The sequence below is a fragment of the Diadema setosum genome, chromosome 3 (assembly GCF_964275005.1).
Source record: "Diadema setosum chromosome 3, eeDiaSeto1, whole genome shotgun sequence".
NCBI classification, from domain to species: domain Eukaryota; kingdom Metazoa; phylum Echinodermata; class Echinoidea; order Diadematoida; family Diadematidae; genus Diadema; species Diadema setosum.
In genome coordinates this window covers 27825646-27849386 of record NC_092687.1, presented here as the reverse complement: position 1 = coordinate 27849386, position 23741 = coordinate 27825646, and the positions used below count along the sequence as shown (strand labels likewise).

Sequence of the window (23741 nt, the reverse complement as noted above, 5' to 3'; positions counted from 1 at the left end):
TCAAGAAAAATAAAGAGAATAATAAGAAAATTTTTGCTTCTTTTGACCATAACTTCAAATGTGTACCTTTATATGTAGTGACCGATATATCATTTAAAAGGTATTATTTTGTACTTTATGACAGAGACAGTACTTCAAAATCTTCAAAAATGGACTTCTCGGTTTTTGCAAACAAACCCTTCATATATTATATATTGATATGCATAATATATATATATATATATATATATATATATATATATACATATATATATCAAGAGATAGATACGTGATACAAATAACCTGTGTTCAACAAAATGAAATAAAATTCCGCATAAAAATGACGTTAAGCAGCTTCGTCATTGCTGAAATTCCACGCTTGCATTAATGGCGATATAGGCAGTGGAAATGTGAGGAAAAAACAGTTCATAATTATCTGTGTCTAGAAGCTATGTATGATAAGTTACCGATGAAATAAAACATATAAGGTTAGAACAGAGGTCAAAAGAAATTGAAGCCTGCTCCCTGACTCTACAAAAATAGGCTCAACTTCGCACCATTACGTGTTACACATTCATTGTAACACACTATTAGACCAATGAGAATTATTCAGGGTGTGTTAAGTTTACGTCTGAAAGGTACAAAATCTAACATGAAAATGTACTACAGTTATTTCACACGTAAACGAGCAAAGTTGAACCATTTTAATGCGCATTCATATCTTTCATTTTAGATTCGTGAAATTCACATGGCAACTTCGATGGACTGGAAATCAGAGCCAGGAGCTGCAGGAAACTTAGCCAAATTTCTGTGTCGTATGCCCAATCTTACACTTGCTGATCTACAATGCGATTATCTGCCCAAAGAATTCTTCAAGACAGTTGTTTCACAGAAAACATGCAGCAAGGTAGATACAGTTACATACATTTACATTTCATTTATTTTCCACATCCTGATAAAAAGCATTCACCAAAAAAAAAAAAAAATGCAGGAACGATACATACACAGTAGGACATTGCAACAATACGAGAAAAATATGTTCAACTTACAAGGATTTTACAACAGACAAACACAACCTAAAAGCAGCTATTTCAGTTTATGGGGGATTAACATAGACCGTTGGTCTGGATCCCAAATGTTACATCAAAAAATAGTTACATTGATGCAATACACACAAGAAAAACTATACTACAAAAGTGCACAATACCTATGAGAAGGCAAGAGTAATCAAAGTGTGGTGTTTGTACTCTGCATAAAACTTCAAATTTATAATATATCATTATGAACAAGGAATGATTTGTATCTTCTTTTAAATATTGAAAGTCTATTAGACAGCTTTATCACATTTGGCAAGTCGTTCCATAGAACAGGTCCCGTATATTTGAAAGTGTATCTTGAAATGCAAAATTTAAAAATACCACTTGGTAATTCACTTTATTTTACAAAATGTAAATTTAGTATAGGTTTTCCCGGTCAATTTCATACTTTTGATATTCAAGTTAATATTCCGAGCATTCAATTTCACACATTTCACGCTCGCAGCACTGAATCAGCAATCGACTTAAAAAATCCGATCATTCGAAATCACTATCCGAGCATTCAAATTCACTGTCGGAGCATTCAATTTCACTATGAGAACGTTGAAATTCACTATCGGAGCATTCGAATTTAAGAGAGGAGCACGCATTTCATCAATGAGCATTCATATTCATGTCAAGCTGGCGACGGAATCTCGTCAGTCATTCAAATTCGTGAATAGGCAACCATGTTCCAAATAACTGCATTCAATTTAAAAGAAGTCTTGAATTTAGTTAGTTTGGGGCCGTGTATGCATGTGTTTCTCATTTGGCTTTGAATATTGGGAGTTATGATGATTAATTATTTTGCAGTATATAGAGGTCAACCTGTTCACTGAAAATTTTGAAATTGCGCTTAGCAAAAAGGAATATACAGGCACATGTCCCTGGGATTGAACATAAAATGGAGGTCCCATGTGTGAGAGAGTCACAACTCATGCACGTAATAGATCCCACTACATTTATTCATCGCAAAGAGTAGAACATCCAACTGGACCCCATATGGAAGACCAGCTATTGCAGATGAATATGAGTTATCCAGCCATCTTCTTTGATGAAAAATGGAACAAACAAACATTAGGCACTGTATAGGTCTACAAACGAGCATAATACGGAGGTTTGGTTGACAATTTCGAGGGAAAAAATCAATTTCGTCTATATTGAAACTGATACATGAACATTTTATACGTCCTGTTTGCTGTGCATTACTGTCTTATTGATTTGCTTTTGCGGGACTATGTGAGATCATTGTGTGTCATTTTGTCTTTAAATTATGCAATGTCATTATGTGGTTGGTGTTGGGGCGTTGTCAGCATGCAGTATCATCAAGAAATATGATGAAATTATCGTTGTGTTGTTTGGATGCACTGCTGATTGGACATTACAATTTGAAATTTATTGAGATGAAAAACAAAGAATACATGAACAGAGGACAATGTAGAACATGTAAACAATCATAGTTACGCTATATGGAAGCCTTCATTGGTTGTGTTGGCCCTTTTTTCCTTTCTTAAAAGTCTACTTCATTTTCCTCGTTATATTGATTGCACGAAGTAGGAACTTGATCGCTTAAAAATGAATTTGAATGCTCCAAACAAGCTCATTGGGACAATCACGTGACTATCGCATGAATTTGACTGCACGTGTAGGAAAGCCGGTGCTCGCATTTTGAAATTGAATGCCCAATCGTGAATTTGATATCATGAAAACGAAATAGAACGCCCATAAATTGAATTGATCGCTGGGATTCTGAATTTGAATCCCCGAATATTTTCGCGTGCGTGCGCTGCGTGAATTTGAATGCACGTTAATGAATTTGATTGACAAAACTATGAAATTGATCGGGAAAACCTATATTAACGTCTTTAGTCGGTATGCGAGTAAATCACATAATTCATTTATGCAATTGCAAGATAAATGGTATGCTACATTTGTCTATCCTGACGATATGAACTCAGAATCGTTATGACTCTCATTGCCATATTTAAGTTTGCATAAAGGTATAAAAATGGTAACAGTAAATAGATATATCATCTTCAGGAATCTCGCTGTTAAGCATGTAGTGGATCGATACAAGCCTAGTGGAAGGCAATACTGAATACCATTCATCAATTTTTGTTTGTATTAAAAAAAAAAAAGCAAGACGAGCGTTATCTTCATCTTATACTGTACGTGTATTTTACATGCATAGATAGTTGTATATATCACACACATATATTGTGTAAACATATTCATTTCATGTATCTTTTCTGTTCTGCTTGTACATGCCATAGCTGGATTATATCATCGTCAATGGAAACTCAGTAAACGAGCTGATTAGTGAGAAACAATCAAGGATTCGCGATACAGGTATTTGCATGAATCATGCAAATTAGGGGTAATTTGAAAACATGCATAGCGTGTTTTTTGTTTGTTTGTTTTTTTGCTTCTGCTTCTTTGTTTGTTTGTTGTTGTTGTTTTTTTTTTTTTTACATTTAGAACTACCCACATAAACCCAAGAAACATGTGCGCCACGTCAGACATACTTGTCTAATAAACTACAGTGATATCCCTTTTATTCTCCTTAGCAAGTCTCCTAAATCTGAAATGTCAACATACCTGAATAGGATGCGTTTATAAGTTATTATATTCTTATAGAGTAACGTGTTCTCTCTAAATTTGTCGAACTGAAAAAAAGAACACAAAAAAAGCAGAAGAAATGCCAGATTTCGTTTATATTATGAATTCTTTTTAGGCAACTGTTTTTCAATTTAGTGTCCTTTTGCCATTTCTTTTTAACATGACTACTACTTCACGTAAAAAATTATCTCTTATGGAAATCCAATCGGGAACTCAAAGACCAATTATTTTGAAGGTTTTACATTTATCTAAACATTCGTGGCTTCATTTAAATTTCAGTCGGTTTAACATTTCCGTGTTATCTCTGTTTCTTTGTATATATGTGTGTATATATATATATATATATATATGACCGTGCATCACAAAACAAACATAAAGTCGCACACACTGATTTTGTGTGAGGACTGAAAATAGGTGATATGTGTCAATCGAGCCAATCTTGACTGTTTCATATTTTCTGAAAGAGCAAGTCTTCTTCTACATTATGCTAACATTTCGGATCTTACAACGGGCAGGAAAGTGTGTTTTTAGCAGTTTATCTCGATCATTTTTGGCAGAATTTTATGATTAAGTGTGTCTTTAGAGTCCCCTTTTCATTTCTAAAAACATCGTACACACTCTTCAGTTTCAACTCCTGTAACTTTTGAAAGGATGATGCTAATGCTTTGAAAGTTGGTATTAATTAAGGACAGACTATGTTAATAACACATGCTAAATTTAATTTTAATCTGATAATCTCTTCATTATTGTTACTCCGATGGTTCACATCCTGTTTTCTGTCCTATTCATCGCACAGTCAGCACGACTTGGTAAAGATTAAGCGCTTGAATCGACCCCGTACTTCAAAGCCTCTTTTCTCAATTCACGCTTTTCCTGAGTGTGTGCTTTCTTTCCAATATTTAGATAGGTTAGGAGACTCCATTTGATTTGAGTTATACCTCATTTTAAAGCTTAAAATCTGCTTTTTTAGAATATGCTCTTAACTAAAATTTCATGGCTGGCGACTTTTTCTTTGTTTTTTAATGCAGGGTCTCATATATATATATATATATATATATATATATATATATGAAGAGTTTGTTTGCAAAAACCGATAAGTCCATTTTTGAAGATTTTGAAGTACGGTCTCTGTCATAAAGTACAAAATAATACCTCTTAAATGATATATTGTCACTACATATAAAGGTATATTTTTGAAGTTATGGTCAAAAGAAGTAAAAATTTTCTTTTTATTCTCTTTATTTTTCTTGACCTTTAATCACAAATATCTCCATTTGACAAATATGGACTTATCGGTTTTTGCAAACAAACTCTTCATATATATGTATATAATTTGTATATATATATATATATACATATATATATATGTATATATATGTATATATATGTATATATATATATATATATATATATATATACTTGTATATAAACATACAACAATTTTTGTTCTTTGTCTATTTTCTTCACCTTAAAGGATTGGTAACTGGCCATGCATCTCTCAGAGAAGAACAAGTACAAAAGTGCAAAAGAGAGCTGAAGGCGTATTACCGTAGGACACGTCGCAAGCTCTCAGTAGATCCAATCAACTATACGGAACGTGTAGACTTGGATGATATTTACACCACTTTGAGCTTATTGGACCAAAGCGGCGTACCAATAACGTACGATGATCTCCTTTGCAATAATGAAAGATTTTCAAAACACATTCTGATCCAGGGTGAGGGAGGTGTCGGTAAAACAATGCTTTGTTCAAAAATCGCCTGGGACTGGTGTCAGGGTAGGATTCTCCAGGATCTGGACATGGTGATCGTAATTCCTCTCCAAGACGTAACTGTCGATCAAACTATTGGTGACATCGTGAAAAGATATCTTCCAGACACAAGTGAAGCAACACCAGAACAGATAGACGGTTACATTTCACGAAATCCTTGCAAAGTTCTGCTCGTGTTTGATTGTTTCGACGATTTCAATGAGAAGATAGAAGAAAGGAGCAGCAGTGAGATCATTCGCATTCTAGGATTAGAGGAATATAAGTCATCCAAAGTAATAGTAACCACAAAGCCTTGGAGAAGACATGAGTTCACTATGGCTAAGACTCTTGCTGATGGTTACACTCTTATTACTGTCGAAGGATTTAACAAGTGGAATTTAAGTGTTTACATCAAAAGGTACTTTCAAATAACAGAGGATGACGATCTTTCAGAAACCTTGCTCAGTTTTTTGGCAGAAAATGATGTTATCTCGTCTAACATGGCTCTTGTTCCTATCTACTCTGCTATGCTTTGCCTCATCTGGGATGACTTTACTAAAGAAAGACCACACGAACTTCAAAAACTGACAACCTTATCCGAGATTTTTGGTCACATTATTTATATTCTGAAAGAACACTACGCGTCCAAGCGTTGTGAAAATCTGCAAAATCAGATCGCCATTGATTATGTAAGGGAAGCTAGTAGAGCAATTGAAGACGTAAGTGAGACATCACTGGTTGCATTGATGGAAAAGAAGCTTTCATTTCCTGAGAAGCACTTCGAGAAATACCAGGATGCCATGGAAACATGCTGCAAGGTAGGGATTTTGACTGTAGCGCGAGAAATCATGAAAAGGGACAAGCAGTGCGATGCAGACATGCCATCTTTCGTTGTGTCAACTGTCTCATTCTCTCACCCATTGTTCCAAGAGTACATTGCAGGGGTATATTTTGCAAATTTATTCTCCAAGGATCGCGCCAAGTATGACAGGGTGAAAAACAAACTTCTCCGTCAACATGAAGAGTTCCACAGCCTACTCTACTTCGCGGCAGCTTTAGGGAATGAACCTGGCCTTGATATCATGGATAGCCTGATAGAGTGTGCCGACCAATACTTTTGCGTTGACGTTGCCTTTGAATGTCACACAGAAGAGGCAGCCAGAGCAGTGGGAGAACGATGGAAAAGTTACACACTCTCTGCCGATATGTCAGAACATACAAAGTCAGGAGTTATATTCATGGGGAATTGTAACCAGGTGGTGAGTGAAATTTGACATTAATTAAGCGATTCTTTAACATGATAATAATCTTTTGTTTTATCTTTTGAATTATGATTTCTTCTTTTTTTTTTTTGCGTGTGTGTGTAAATGACTGCGAGTGAGTCCAAACCCTTCATATTCACAATTGACCAAAGTTTGAAGAGGTTTGCGGAAACTCCTGTCTAGATGCAAGTTATTAAAGATATTTCTCATCCAGGATATTGTTTATTATGATTTAAAACAATTTCCCATCATGAGGCAGTGAAGTATGAATTGATTCGCTGTTGTAATATCAAGTCAATACCCTGGAAACGCTGTGGATCTAAGCACAGTATGACACTTCATGTTCTGTATATTTTTTGTTCAATCTCATTTCAAAATGGTAGCCACATCATTAGGCAGGTACTGTTCTTCCTAGGGCCCCTGCACATACAGTCATAATATAACCAAAATAATGACATTTACACAAGGTACAACATACGTGGACAGGTACAGTTGTTTGCTCTTTGTTTTCACTGAACCTGAATACTTATAAATCACCCAATATTGCACTGACATTTAACTATTAGATAACAAACAATAATACCATGGTTGGTCTGCATACGTATCAAATAAACCAGAGTATGGTCTTGCTCCTGCGACAATTACTCCCATGAAATATCTCCCCGCTAAGCAAAATATAAATTGTACCACAAACATGTTATAGGCTCCTAAACCTATATTAAACTAGATAATCCTAATTCTAAAATCAAATGAAACCTGAAACCTTAACCTTATCACCGCCCTAACTCCTACCCTAAGTCTTTGGAGAAAAAAAAAAAAAAACGGAGTGAATGTCCTGTCACCGTCCCAGACATGTCAACTATTGTCCTCTTTATAGCGCTGATTATTTTTCATGAAACAATCCAATGATAAAACTCTATATCTACAATGAACATCATTCTTCTCTGAATCATTATTTGTCATTAATTTTTAATCCCCATTCGTTCCGAAAGCAATCGCTCCGTATTGATAAGGTGGACTGCAGAAAAATCGTGTCACGTGACTTGGCAAAGGTTATGTGTTCCAGCTCTGTACTGCGGGAAGTCACGATTGACAGCCCACGATTACAAACTGACTTCTACAGGATCCTCGGCGCAGAGGCTTTGAAATGTCAGGTGAGACCACTTCTTATGACAATAAGGGCACTATACACGTGCACGTTCCTCAATAATTCCAATGGTCCCTTACAAAATTCCAAGTGCGTTTTTAACATACTGTTCTTACCATTACTACTGGGTTTTTTTTTTTTTTTTTTTCAGGTAAAGGTTGGCAGACAGACGATTCAAAATCACTATAATTTTGACACATTTCGATTTCAGATATTCAAGCACCACCATATATACAGCCAGTGTCTAGCGACGGATGTTGAACCTTCATTCTTTTTTCTTCTTTTTTTTTTTCTTCAAGAAGAAGCCATTTCGTACTAAAACACCATGCTAGCAATTCTACAACATTATGTAACCCTCCACCACAAAACAAAGAGTCGCCAGATATGAATTTTTAGTTAAGACCATATTCTGAAAGAGCAGACTTTAAGCTTTAAAATGATGTATAACTGAAATGAAATGGACTCTCCTAACATATCTAAATATTGGAAAGAAAGCACAGACTAAGGAAAAGTGTGAACTGAGAAAAGAGGCTCTTAAGTACAGTGTCTATTCAAGCGCTTAATCTTTACCAAACCGTGCCGGCTGTGCGAAGAATGGGACAAAATGCAGGAAGTAAACCACCCGAGTAACAACAATGTAGGGATTATCAGATTAAACTGAAATTAAGCATGCCTCATTAACACATTCAGTCCATAATCAACGTCAACTTTCAAAGCAGTAGCACTATCCTTTTAACAGTAATTAGAGTTGAAAGTGAAGAGTGTGTACAGGATTTTTCAAAATGAAAAAGGAACTCTAAAGACACACCTAATCCATACTATTCTACCAAAATTGCTCGAGATCAACTGCTGAAAAACACATTTTCCGCCCGTTTTATGATCCGAAATAATAGCATAATTTAAAAGAAGACGTGCTCTTTCAGAAAATATAACAAAGTTAAGATCGGCTAGGTTGACCCATTTCACTTATTTCCAGTCCTCGCGCGAAATCAGTGTGTGCGACTTTTTGTTTGTTTTGTGATGTACGGTCACTTATGAGTGAATGTATCAATTGAAACAGTTGACACGGATCTCCGGAATTCAGTTTTTGTGCGAGTTTAGTATTCTCCTGTAACTCAACTTGGTTAAACCCTCTTTGTTCAGTTATCTTGACTTTTTTGCGCTTTAATACGTTTATAAATTATAAAAAAACATGTCTTACACATGGCTTTAGTTTAATCACTGAAACTTCTTTCTGAATAATCTAGTGTATATGTCTATCACTTTCCTTATAATGCGTCTTGAGTTGTAAAGTTTGAAGTGGTATTTACTTTATTGGTATAGATATCCGCGAGGCCTCTTTGTAGAAAAAAAAAAAGTTCGTAGGCTGTAAGGCGAAATTGCTCAAAAGAGTATTAAGTTCCTCCCGCGATTCTCAGAGAGCCTTCATTGCCTCTAAACGGGTTTCGTTCTGACGTTTTAAATAAGAACGAACATGCAGCTTTGCAAACCGCATGTGCGAATTAGCAGGCAATCAGGATATGAGCAAATTTACCCTTTCATTGGTCAACTAAATGTACCAACGGATAAGACATAAAAGATCAGACGTTAGATATGTGTGTGTGTGTGTGCGTGTGCTTGTGTTTGTGCTTGTGCATAGTTATTCAAACAAAGGATGTGCTCGTCATTGGGCGGCAAATCATAACCCCAGCAGGTATGAGGACCTGTATACGCCGTTGCGGATGGGCTTGCAAATTCTCTTGGTATGCGCTGTAAGGGCACCCGAAAGCGTTCAGCTAAAGTCAATATGCAACAAGCTTAGCCTTGATATCTATACATTCATCTCCATAAGAATGGCATAGCAACAACGAGCGCAAAGTGTGTTGAAAATAAGGTAAATTACCTAAGAGTACACGTTGTTTTGATACAGAAAAAGAAGAAACACTGATAGAAGAATCGAGTACATGTTAATCAAATTAACTTTTAGAGTTATAACAAACATAAACAAGATTAAGGCACTAGAACAGACACCTCTGTCTACACTGCACGAGAAACTGGCAGAGCAGGTTGAATAGATGAACGAATAAGTTGTTAGACAAATCATTTGCTTCAGTTATTTGTGCAAAGATGAAAATATCATTTACAAAATTTCCAGTAGGGGAAAAATGCTGATAAATTATTAATAGACAGGTAGATATGTCCATCGATCACCGTATCGATAACATAAACGTTGACAACATCAGACATACACAAATGAATGTACACAAATTAACGGCTTACAAAACTCGAGATTTGTAACCCGCTACCTACACGTGTGAACACAAAATCCTAATATTATCGCAATGAGCAGCGCGTTGCTAAGCCCCAGAAATCTTGCTCTATTTTTGAATTGGAGCTCTAATTCCCCCGCGATGGCGTGTGAACGGTCGACTAAATAAGCTTTTGATATCCCTCATTTAAAGCCTAGGTCATGCGATCCACAACACTGTAAGACACGAAAACAACATATTTATTGACTTATTGATCAGCAATTAGCCGATTATTTCAGTACGTATGAACGGTTGCAAAAAAAGAAAACAATAATAATTAACCCGTTTAGGACGGTTTGCTTTGGCGAGCGAACACCCCCACAGACGGACAGGTTTTCCAAAATCGAGCCCGAACCGAGGGTTACTAAGGGGGTGTGACTTACGGTCCCGCTTTACCCAATCATCAAATTGCCGTGTATGCGGTGTAGGAATCCGCTTTCTGATTGGATGAATAACGACCGCTCATGAATAATAATGTCGCTTCCCTTCGCTATCTGGGTTCGCGCGCGCGGTTTGAACTTCACGTACTGTATACGATCGTCAATTTACGTTCCCTCGTCAACTCAAATGAATAGTGTCTTTTATTATTGGGCACCAGGCTATGTCGAGGGTGTCGCAAATTTCTACTACATAATTGTCTTGAATTTACTGATTCATGGAGGCAATCTTTTATGGAAACTGTAATCCGTTGATCACAAGCCTTCAAAGTCTTTCAATGAAAAGCGATCGATCGGAGGATTGTGTTCAGGCTTGCGTATTTCCATTTACACGACTGTAAGACACGCCAAGTAAATCTCGTATTGTGGCGATATCAAAGGCACACGAACCCACTCTTGACTTCCTGTTGTTCACAAAATTCCTTACCATAGCTAGTCAATGAATTTTGGAAACAGAAGGAAGTTTATTCATTGTATACAACATTTGAAAATCTGTTACACCTTGTTTGTCCCCGCTACTTGTATCCAAATACAAAGCTCGCGTGTCTGTAACAGAAGCACGTGGCTTTATTTCAACACTAGGCAAACCATCAACGATATAATATTACAAGTAGAATTGGTGATACTGATTTATCAAAGTCGAATTTCGTAATAGAATAACGTCCACTTGAGTTTATTTCTTGGTTCTGTTCAGTAATTCCCATAAAATTGACAAGAGCCTGGAATATGTTCAATATTCAAACAAATCTTTGCATCTTTCTAACTTTCTTTGAGACGAATAAAAATGCATAATCCACGCTTGCGCGATACCTGCCATCCCCTGAAGAAGTCTGTATAAAGAAGTTTGCTTCCTGAAATTATCAATCGTGACTACCTACAAATTTCGATCATGCGACTTATAATAGGTTTTCATTGGATGCATACAAGATATCACTGAGTGGATTTGTGAGTTTATTATCGGGGTTTGATGCTGCTATTTTTCTGTGCGATCTTACAATTCCTTTACAACTTCGACGTAATGTCGGGAAGATAATGATTATTCACTATGTATCAAGTGAAATGAGATTTCACACAGTGATACAAGACATATATTTAATTATTATAAAAAGTAATCACCAACCTAAATGAGTATAGTTATTTCTTACATAGAAAAAAAAACCCAAAAAAACTAAGAATAAAACACCGGTCCTGTTTAAGCCAGTTGACAGAACATGTATGAGCTCTTCAGATGAGACAGGGGAGTCTATACGATGAGAAGAGAAAAAGGAGAGAAAAATAGGCTGATCATCTAAATTTTGTTTGATTGACGGTAGATAATCTGAAAAGATTTTTCAAACGTAATGTAAAATTATACAAGATGAGGTTTGCCTACAACCTGTGTTTTGGTAATATCTTTCTACGTTTTATATAATACATATGTAATGTATCATACATACATATATAAATTTTATGGGCAGAGTATCTTGGAGAAGCGATCATCACCATCAATGATAATATTCAATCTACACGTTTGTATATATGGGAATGAAGAAGGGGATAGCTGGAAAGGAAAGTGATGACATGCAATGAGATAAAATGAAGAAACACTAATTGAGACAAATGTATTACAAAGGAAGAGCAAAACGGCAAAAAAGGGCAAAAGGGTACAACATTATGCAAAGATTTTGCAGTCATTTTTTGTGTACGTTTGCCTTCCAATTTCGTAGTTACGTAATTCAAAATAGCCAACAAAAAAAAGAAAAAAAAGATAGCGCCATGAAGATGTTCATTCAACCTCGTTTGCCTTTCACTATGTCCTATCACTTCAAAAAATGTAGCATTAGCACAATTCAAATTAGAATTCCCATCGAGAATTCAGATTCGCATCAATGTGAGAGAGTATCTTTTCAGACAGGGTCGCAGGTGAGCATTTCCGAGTTCGTCGGAGAAGTTCATTCATATTAGAAACAGAAAGGTTGACCACCCGCCAGCTGATAGAAGAAGACGACATGACCATGGGAGAACGGCGAGCACATGTCACACACGCTTGAAGGTCTAAAATCATTACATCACTTCAGAAAATAACGAAAAGATGATAATATGTTTGTTGAAATAAACGACATTTCTCCCGACATTCTTCTATCTCTCATAACAGACGGTTAATTTTGCTGAAATGATCTTCTCTTATGTCATGAGTGTAAATCAATATTATTTTGTTTTATTGTGTATACCAGTCATCGCCCGGTAAAAGACAGAAAATGAAGTACTATTCTCATTCAATAAGCATAATGTATAAAGGAAACGAGCATTTGCTGCAATCGTTTATGAATATGAAAATGCTTCAATGCGATTTCACGAAGTCTAAAGGAATGAATGCAAGTAGGTCTACGTAAATACAGAGATGTATAATGCAATTATTATAAAAAAAAAATACGCAGCCACGATAAGTGCATAAACCACTTCAATAGCAGCATGAAAACATTTGATCACATCAATATATGAGATGGACAAGAACATTTCATGCTTTTATTGCTCGAAATTCCTTGCTCCTAAACAAAGTAGAGTGTTCAATTGAAGCGACGGGTTATCACATCTCCGTCTCTCGCAAAACTGAATCATCACTTCGCAAATTTGGAGTGCTTTCTACAAATTTACGTAAAAAGAGTTTTTTTTTTTTTTTTTTTTTTTAGGTATGAGTTACCATATTCTACTGATTATAAATCGATTGAGCTACAAAACGGTAGTGTGTTGCTAAAACCATTATTACTCAATGATCGCGAAATCATTTGACTTGTGAACTTCCGAAAGAGATGGACTGAAAACCCAGACTTCTAAACGTATAAATAATTGACAGAGCGACTATATAGATATAGCCGAAAATTAGCATATTATGAAGAATTCATACAAAACTAGAACCAAAAAAGACTAAACAGTCAGCATCACCGTTGTCGGTATCGTCGTAATATGGGATGTAATTTTATTTTGACTGCCTCTTTGAAATGCTGCAAACATCAAATACTGAACATCATGATTTTTATTTGTGAATTCTAAGCGTATGAGCAGGGAGGTGGAAAGGGTGGAAAAAAGATGGAGTGTGCTCTTCTGAGTTTCCTTTGAAGTCATGCGTGGCCCCGACAGCGTTTTTTCCCCCTCCCGTAATCCCATTACTCACGCTCGGCGCACTGCAAGTCGTAAATCTTGTGGCGGAAATCACGACGCGAAATGCATTGTGGTCGGGGAATAAAATGGCGTCCTACGGTGTAAGCCACCGAACTAAAACATGTTTTAGTTCGGTGGTGTAAGCACGACTTCCACCTCCCTGCTCATAGTCTCATAGAGTGTATTCTGTAAAGCAGTGGTGTCAGCAGTGGTGGTGGTTCTGGCGATCGTGATTTTGACGGAGACGAGTTTGTTGAGGAGGAATTGCTTTTAGCAAATTCAAAATCACATTGACACAGCAACTTAACGAAATTTGATTTGCAATTGAAACTGAAACTCAGAAAGTTAGTTGTACTTGGAAATTGGAGGCCAAGGCAAGGGCAAGGCTCAGGACACTGTTTAATAGCGCAGCGTCACCTCAGGTACGCTGCCTGGCAAAAGCATACCTAACGTTAGTCCTAGCTAGTAGACTCTAGTATTTCACAAGCTAGAATCTAACCACTGTTAAACGTTAGATTCTACTAGCTCCTGAGGGGTACTCTACTACTTTTTAATTCAATTTTTTATAACGTTAGCATGGGGTAGAGTCAAGCCGATTACCGGTATTTACCGATGAATGATCGAGAGAGAGTGAGGCGAAACACTGTATACTAAGCTCTGTTTTTCCCCCTAAAATATACTTACAGCATCATACATCTAGGCTTTTATAGATATCATCTTTAATTCTCTACGGAAAATTATTATAATCAAGGCTGATATGTCTAATTTACACTTTTTAACACTCAACTTTCCATTCCAATATGTATTTACTAGTAACTCAAATTCACCGAAACAACGGCAACGAACGCTGTCCCGACGCCTACGCGGCGGCCCTACAACAACCCGACAAGTACGCTGAAAAGCCCCAGCTCGCTCGGGTGCAGACGAAAAAAAAAACCGCCTCGGTCTCTATGAAGCACTACTTTTACACTCGAACTGTTTGAAAACACGCCCGAACACGCTCATGTAACTTATATCATTTTGAAGACCAGGTCAGGCCTACCTCTCTAACTATAAAAAAATTGCGGAAATGTGCGGGATTTCTCATAATCGATACAGAAACAATATGATGACATCTCTAGCGCACAAAACTTACTGCTCAGTAACTCCGTTGTTTGTGTACCGATTTCGCTGGTTCAAACGGCAATCTCCTCAGCACAGTCTGCTGAACCAGCGAAAAGAATAGACATACCACGCTACCCAATTCTTGAGCCATAAGTTGTAGCTTTCGAAGGGGGACGTCTTTCACTGAATGTAATAGACTGCCAAAATTTTGAATATGACGTCATATTGTCGGTGCCACGCATCGCTTCAAAGCCCGATTTTTACGAGCGTGTGTTTATGGAAGGCCTGGAAAGGAGATCATGTTGCGTCACTCTAGTGCGCCGGAGGGTGATGGGTGGACCGATAAGGCCAGATTTTGACATATTTATCACAGAATGAGGGTTGGATTTCAAGACGTTAATCGGTGTAAGACCACTTGATTTTTTTCTCTGAGGGAAGCTCTCAGAGTGCCATCTCCATCTTTCTTCCACCTCCCTGGTATGAGAGAGAGAGAGAGAGAAAAAAAAAACAACTTCTGCCGTATGTCTTGTTTCTCGCTTTATTGCAGCGTATGTCATTGTCGAAGTTTAAATTCTGTAATACATGTTCGTAACAAGTACATGAGAACTTGCACATTGGATTTTCAACAACCATAAAATCATTGGGGTCCGTAAAAGCGGTTACGTAATACATACGAAGCACATCACTATAATGCATTCTATGGACCGGTGCAGAATAAAGAGATTGTCTGTAATCGGCCTTTGAACTTCTCTATTATGCTCATAATCCCCGACTTTTCGGATGGCGTCTACGAGTGCGTCTTAGGAATGTTTTTGTATCAACATCCTGTCTATTCAAGGAGGTACAATGTAACCTGATACTCTGGCCACCTGGTCTATTCAAAGTGTTCTTGCCTATAACACGCGCACATGTTACACTGTGTTTCACCATGATGAATGTAATTGTAAGACCCCATAGTGGCAATATCGGCTCTTGCATTGTATGAAAATGATGACTATTATACAGTATATCCTCTATTTGGTTCGTTGGCCGAGTAGATTTTTTGAACGATCTTATAACATAATCACGCTGTCATTCATAAGTATGAGAGAGAGAGAAAAAAAGCTTCAAGCAACATCGAAGTTGAGTTTCTCAAACCAATCTTCCATTTGAGTTTGTTTCTTGGTTTTGTTTCAACAATTTTCATAATGTTGACAAGAGCCTGATGGGATGTTCAATATTCAGATAAATCGTTGAATCTTTCTTGCAATCTTTGACAGCTAATGGTGACTAAACCTGCGAACTCCATGCATTTTTGTATAAAGACGTTTGCTTTGTGAAATTATCCATCATGACTGCCTCCAGATTTCGACCATAATTATATGACTTAGGTTTCCATGAGATGAATAAAGGAGATCAACGAGCGCATTTGTAAGTTTACTGTCGGGTTGTATGTTGCAAATTTTACGTGCAATCATGATTCCCTTACAACTCTACCGTAATGGCGGGAAGGTATTGTTCACTGCACATCGCTTGAAATTAAATGTCACACAGTGATATGATAATCATCAGCAAACGGGATAGATTATTGTATATATATATAACACCTATTCAAGTCAGTTGATGGAGCATTTATGAGCTCTTCCGGTCTGCAAACGAAACATCGGAGTCTATGCGATAAGAAGAAAGATTGAGAGATAAAGAGATAAAAAATAGGCTGGTCTTCTAAATTTAGTTCCATGGACGGTAATCTGAACACACTTTTGCAAACGAAATGAAATATTACACACGCCTAGGTTTGCCTATAATCTGTGTTATGGTGATATCTAATGAGATTATATATAATAATACGGGCAAAGTATCTTGGAAAGGTGATCGCCACCATCAATGGGGATATTGAATCTAACGATTAATTGTAGATGATGGGAATGAAGAAATGGATAGCTGGAAAGGAAAGTAATGAGATGCAATGAGATAAATCGAAGCAGCACTAATCGAGGCAAATTAATGTATTACAAAGGAAGAGCAAAACGGCATATTCGAGTGTTCAAAATGGTTCAACATTATGCAAAGATTTTGCAGTCATTTGTGTGTGTGTGTGTGTGTGTGTACATTTGTCTTCTAATTTCACAGTTAGGTAATTCAAAATCGCCTAAAAAAAAGATCGCGCAATGAAGATGTTCATTCAATCTCAGTTTCCTTTCACTATATCCTATCACTTCAAATTACGTAGCCTTAACACAATTCAAATTAGAATGTCCATTGAGAATTCAAATTCGTCTCAATATGAGAGAGCGTCTTTTCAAACAGGGTCGCAGGTGAGCATTCCCGAGTTCGACGGAGAAATTCATTCAATTTAGCAACAAAAAGGTTGGCCATCCGGCAGCTGTAGAAGAAGCCGACATGATCATGGAAGTATGGCAAGTACAAGCCACACAGGCTTGAAGACCTACAATTATTACATCACTTCAGAAAATAAGGAAAAGACGATATTTTTGTTGAAATAAACGACATTTCTCCCGGCATTCTTTGATATCTCATAACAGACGGCTAATTTTGCTGAAATAATCTTCTCTTATGTCATGAGTGTAAATCAATATTTTTTTTTTATTGTGTATACCAGTCATCCCCCGATAAAAGACAAAAACAAAAATGAAGTACTAACAATATCATTCAATAAGCATAATGTATAAAGGAAAGGAGCATTTGCTGCAATCGTTTATGAATATGAAAATGCTTCAATGCGATTTCACGAAGTCTAATGGAATGAATGATTGTAGGCATACCTAAATGCAGAGATATACGTAGACATAAAAAAATACACAGGCACGATAAGTGCATAAATTACTTCAATAGCAACATGAAAAAAAATTTGATTACATCGATAAACATGAGATAAGACAAGAACATTAATTTCATGTTTTTATTGCCCGAAATACCTTGCTCCTAAACAAAGTGTTCAATTGAAGCGATGTGGTTATCACATCTCCGTCTCTCGCAAAATTGAATCACCACTTCGCAAATTTGGAGCGCTTTCTACAAAGAAAAAAAAAGAAAAATCGGGGTTTTTTCGGTATAAGTTGTCATATTTGACTGATTATAAATGAATTGAACTCAATGATCGAAAAAAAATTGACTCGTGAACTTACGAAAGAAGTGGACTGAAAACACCTCAGACTTCTAAATGTATAAGTAATTGACAGAGCGACTATAGCCGAATATTAGCATATTATGAGGAATTCATACAAAACTAGAACAAAAAAGACTAAACAGTCGACATCACCATCGTCGGTATCATCGAAATATGGGATATTATTTTATTTTGACTACTTCTTTTAAATGCTGCAAACATCAAATACCGAACATCGTGATTATTATCTACAATTTTTTGGCGAATGCTAAGCGTATGAGAGAAAAAAAAATGCCATATGTCTTGTTTACTCGCTTTATTGCAGCGTATTTCGTTGTCGAAGTTTAAATTCTATACATATATGTTGGTTACAACCACATGAGAACTTGCACATTCGCTTCCCAACAACCATAAAATCATTGGGGTCCGTAAAAGTGGTTACGTAATACATACGAAGTACATCGCTATAATGCATTCTATGGACCGGTGCAGAAAAAAGAGACTGTCTGTAATCGGCCTTTGAACTTCTCTATTATGCTCATAATCCCCGACTTTTCAGATGGCGTCTACGAGTGCGTCTTAGGAATGTTTTTGTATCAACATCCTGTCTATTCAAGGAGGTACAATGTAACCTGATACTCTGGCCACCTGGGGGGTGTTTCATGAAACTTTTTGTCAGTGATTTACACCGACAACTGTTAAAAGCTACTGAAATCCTTGCGTCTGATTGGCTGATAGCAGATTTGTCGGTGAAAACCTCCGACGAACTCGTTGATGAAACGCCCCCAGGTCTATTCAATTTATATGAATTTACGACTTCGATGAAGTAGCACAATCGACTGCGTTGTTTGTATGCAGTACATCCCCTACTCGGTTTGTTCTTGGCCAAGTGGTTTCTTTCTTTTAAACGATTTTATAACATAATCAGAATATTATTCATGACGGTAAAACTCTTCAAACAACTACAAGTAACATCGCTGTCATGATAACAAACAGACACAAAAACATTCACACACATCACATGCATGCAGGGACACGCAAAAGATTTACTTTTGAATTTATTCAATTCGCCGAGTTTTGGCAAATCCCAGGACTCGGCAGCGGAAGAAGAAGGCCAACATTTCATGCCAATAATGGTAAGCAGGTTGCCATGCCGAGGTGGCTTTCATAGAAGATCCATAAGTACGACATTGCACTGATATAACACGAAGTAGTATGCTACAATACTTTATCATGTAAATGTGTGCTAATAAGGTAGGTGCGTGCACGCAACGGTCTTGACCGCCGCACGCACGCTTTTCACTTGAGTGTGACAATTTGCATACCGATGCAAATGAGATCGCCAGAGCGTGCGGCTGGTCGCTCGTCATTGGTCAGTTCCCCGACCGTTGCGAAGGTCTGAATGTTGTGAAAATTGCACTCATGTTTGTCAATATTTTGCTTGTTTATAGACATAAGATATGACCAATCATCACAAAATGTTCACAGATGGCAACTTTGATGTATGTAGTCCCACAAAATATAAATCATTTTCAACATAGGCATCGTATTGTTGGTGAAATTCTAAGTTTAAAAATGCGTGTTCATTTCACTCTCTCAGCCCGAGTATACTCGGGACCAGTCCACAGCCTGGAAAACGTCAGCCCGAGTATACTCGGGACACGTCCTAAACGGGTTAAAATTCCCTCTTCCTACAAAGATATGCGAGAGTATAACGCAAGAGTTTTTTTTTTTTTTCTGCCTAATTGAATATAACTTTAAAGAGTTCTTTTCTGTTTTCTGTGTTTTTACCTTGGTATCTTGTACTTTTGTTCAATTATTCTTCGTATAATTATCATGTATGTCTAAAAAAAAAAATACTTAATTTGCATGCTGTTTGATATGACAGTGCTAAGCTTCTTTTATTTGTTTGTAATGTATAGATTCAAGACCTGAGCTTGTCTTTTGAAGGCTTGGATGAAGACTCTCAACGTCAGTCCTCGTTGGGAGTAGACTTGGCCCGATGGGTGTGTACTATGCCAAATCTTTTGTGCTTCCGCCTGACAACCGACTACTTGCCCGATGATCTCCTTTCAACAGCCGCCGACTTAGCATCATCATGCCAGGTATATCACTTTTGACTGTTTTACCGAAATTTTCCCGCGAAAGGAGGTGTGTCATTTATTAATTGTTTAGTTTGATTTCAGAGGAAAGAGTCTTCGTGATGCCTCTACACTGTATTTATTTTTGACGTGTAATTGTCAGAAACCACTTTTCGCGTGGGATTCATTACTTTAATTTATCGGCTTATTCAGGGTTTTTTTTTCCGTCCCAAAAATTGTCCTTTTTATCTCGCCATTTACATTTTTGGATTGAGTTCTTCCAGTATTGTCTTTAAATGTAGAAACAAAATATAGGTTTTCCAGGTCAATTCACACCTTTATCATTCAAGTTCCTATTCCGAGCATTCAGTTTCACACGTTCCACGCTCGCAGTACTGAATCAGCAATCAAGTTAAAAAAAAAAAAAAAAAAAAACGGTCAGTCGAATTTACTAGAGCATTCAAATTCAATATCGGAGCATTCAAATTGAAGAGGTGAGCACGCATTTCAGCACTGAGCATTCAAATACATCTCAATATTCCGACGGAATTTCGTCTGATAGTCAAATTCGTGAATAGGCAACCAAGCTCAAAATAACTACATTTAATATAAAAAGAAGATCTGAATTTAAATAATCTATTGCCGTGCATGTGTTTTTTTTTTTCATTCAGCTTTGAATATATTGGGATTTATGATAAAGATTGGTTATTTTGCAGTATAAGTTTACCTGTCCATTCTAAAATTTCTACTCAGGCTTCACAAGAGGGAATTCACACTGACAGGAAAATTACTGTATTGGTGTACAGACGGGCATAACAGGCTAAATTTGGGATATGAATGAGCATAATGTCTTTACACAGTTATTGCCAGAGGATCACAATAAAGACTAACTCTGATGGTAGAATTTTTCATGAATGGATATTAAAGCTTTTAAACCCTGGCAATTGTCCAGAACCGTTGTCTTCACAGGAGTGTTAACCACACACTTCCATACATACCAATTGACCCCTTGCAAAGTAAATGTTTTGTACGAGAGTTGAAAAAGAGCACAATATGGACTTTAACTTAAACATTAATCCTGGATTAAATAAACAAATGGATTTATGCTTTCGTTTTTGAATTACCTCCAAAAAAAATTGAACAATATTCACCAATTGCGAATTGGTGTATCAATATCAGTGTTATCTGATGTAAAGTTTTTGAACGACTTAGCATCAAAAGTGGGAAATGCTTTTTAGAACGTATCCTCATCATAAATCCAAATATATTCAAAACTGAATGAAAAAGACGCAAAATCACGGCCCAAGACTAAATTCAGGACTTCTTTTAAATTGAATGCAGTTATTTGGAACTTTGTTGCCTGAATTCATGAAATTGAATGACCGACGAGATTCCGTAGCCAGCTGCTTGAGATGAATTCTAATGCTCATTGCTGAAATGAATGCTCCTCTCTTAACTTTGAATACTCCAATGGTGAATTCAAATGACCCGATTTTGAATTCTATTGCTGATTCAGTACTGCGAGCGTGGAATGCTTGAAATTCAATGCACGGTATAGGAACTTCAATGATAAAAGTATGAAATTGACCGCGAAAACATAAATTTATATGAAGAAGAAAGAAAGAAAAAACTATCTGCAATGGTGATGCGAACCTGTACACGAACAATTGACAGACTAACGATTACAACCAGGGCTTCACAAAGTGTTAATATTGCTATGGAAATGCAACCTTCGTTTTCACACCCATTTATTTAATTGCTACAATTTGTTCTACATAAAAAATAAAGGATGTTACGAAAACAAATACGATAGTATCAATGCCAGAGGCCGAACACTCTTTATTTATGAGCCTAGTCAATTCTTATCAACTATCTTCATGATGTATTTCGATGGTGCTTAATGCGAATCTCCATGAAACAACTCTTGCCTCCATAAATTCAAGATGGGCGCTGATAAATCTTTCAAAATCTAAAATTATTAAACAGTTTCATTTAAATGGTTTAAAAATGATTTTTGTTTTGTTTTGTTTTGTTTTTGTTTTTGTTTTTTTTTTCTGGGGGATGATTGAACCCAGTGTCAGAAACCAACAAATAATATTTCTTTTCACATTCAAAGTGCAGAATACTATGCGAACTCAACTAAATGGAACCCAAAATGGCCGCCACCATGATAGTTCCTACATCCAGATATATTATGACTCATACTTTAACTTATTCCACGCGTTTTGAAAAGGTCGATAATTACATAATTTACAAGATATTAATATCTGACACTTGATATTAACATTTACAAACGATGACAATCTAATAATTAAGAACACAATCATATGAGTGATGACTTTCTTATACAAAAAAAAAAGATAAACAGAAAATATTTCAAAGTGGTACCGAAAAGGGTAGACTTACCATGAAGAATTACGAAACTTTGGTGAAATTGAAATTTTTGTAATGGTGTTTTCTTTGTTACCAAATTATTTATTGACAAATAGGCAAAACACAATTTACCACAAAAGTGTTCACTAATGCAACATCATCGGCATTCGTATTGAATATCCTTAATAAATGTATAACAGTAAAATCTAGCACTACATAAGATATTCTTAACTCAGACCTTAGCTTCAGGCGCATAGGATACAGTGATTATTCTCATTAGGCTTCTTGTGTATTTACCCTGCTGGAAAGAACAGGATTCTACAATGTGAATCAAATGTGAAAAATCAGTGTGAACTCAGTGTAAACACATTGTTAATCAACTATTCACAGTGTAAATCATCAATCAACAGTGTGAAACAGATGAAGAGTTTGTTTGCAAAACCGATAAGTCCATTTTTGAAGATTTTGAAGTACAGTCTCTGTCATAAAGTACAAATTAATACCTTTTAAATGATATATTGGTCACTACATATAAAGGTATATTTTTCAAGTTATGGTCAAAAGAAGCAAAACATTTCTTATTATTCTCCTTATTTTTCTTGCCCTTTAATCGAAAATATCTCCATTTGACAAATATGGACTTATCGGTTTTTGCAAACAAACTCTTCAGATCATTATACTATGTGAATATCGTGTCTCAAAAAAAAAAACCAAATAAACAAACAATACAATGTGAAATTACCTTTGTACTGTTAAATTCGAGCGTTTTAACATAGCCAACTACCTAACACAGTGTTCTTCCCAGCAGGTTAAGACTGTTTTTCGCCTGGCATGACTACAATCGAATATGTACCGTTTAGATCAACACGTGGAGACAAATACTATAAATCTGCCCCTCCACCAGTATTTGCAATGTAATTATATTCCAGATACTGCGCTTTTCCGGGGGGGGGGGGCATCAATATTCTTATGCATGCGAGTACAGTTATTGTAATCTATGGTTAATTATCGCGATGTGTTTACATAATTCGAAATCCAATAGAATAGCTAGGCGAACATACCATTTATAAAGAAATTTGGGTTTGATAATTCTTGAGGCCTTATACAAATCTGACTGTCCATGACAGAAATTTTCTCGAAGAAAAGGTAGTTTTCCTCTCCATTACTGGTCATCATGTAATTGCCAACTACACGATCTATAATTTTCCCTATTCTCCCCATCAATTCTATTCTCCCCCCCCCCCCCGTTTTCACCCCATTTTTCCTGCCAAGCAAATGTGTGGTTCATTTGGCCAATAAAGTGAAGCGAGACCACAAATGAAGTATTTGACGCCTACCTTAAACCCTTACATCTGATCTTTTTGTTTCCCGTCATTGA

The 23741-nt window shown here is 36.5% G+C and overlaps 1 protein-coding gene across 1 annotated transcript in view; it reads left to right on the top strand.

Annotated features, from left to right (window-relative positions):
• LOC140246747 (uncharacterized) overlaps positions 1–23741 on the top strand; it is a 104103-nt gene that overhangs the window by 55863 nt on the left and 24499 nt on the right. The window contains exons 12-13 of the mRNA XM_072326085.1: positions 713–895; positions 19832–20014. Of these exons, the coding sequence (XP_072182186.1) occupies positions 713–895; positions 19832–20014 (366 nt within the window). The remainder of the gene's footprint in view (positions 1–712; positions 896–19831; positions 20015–23741) is intronic.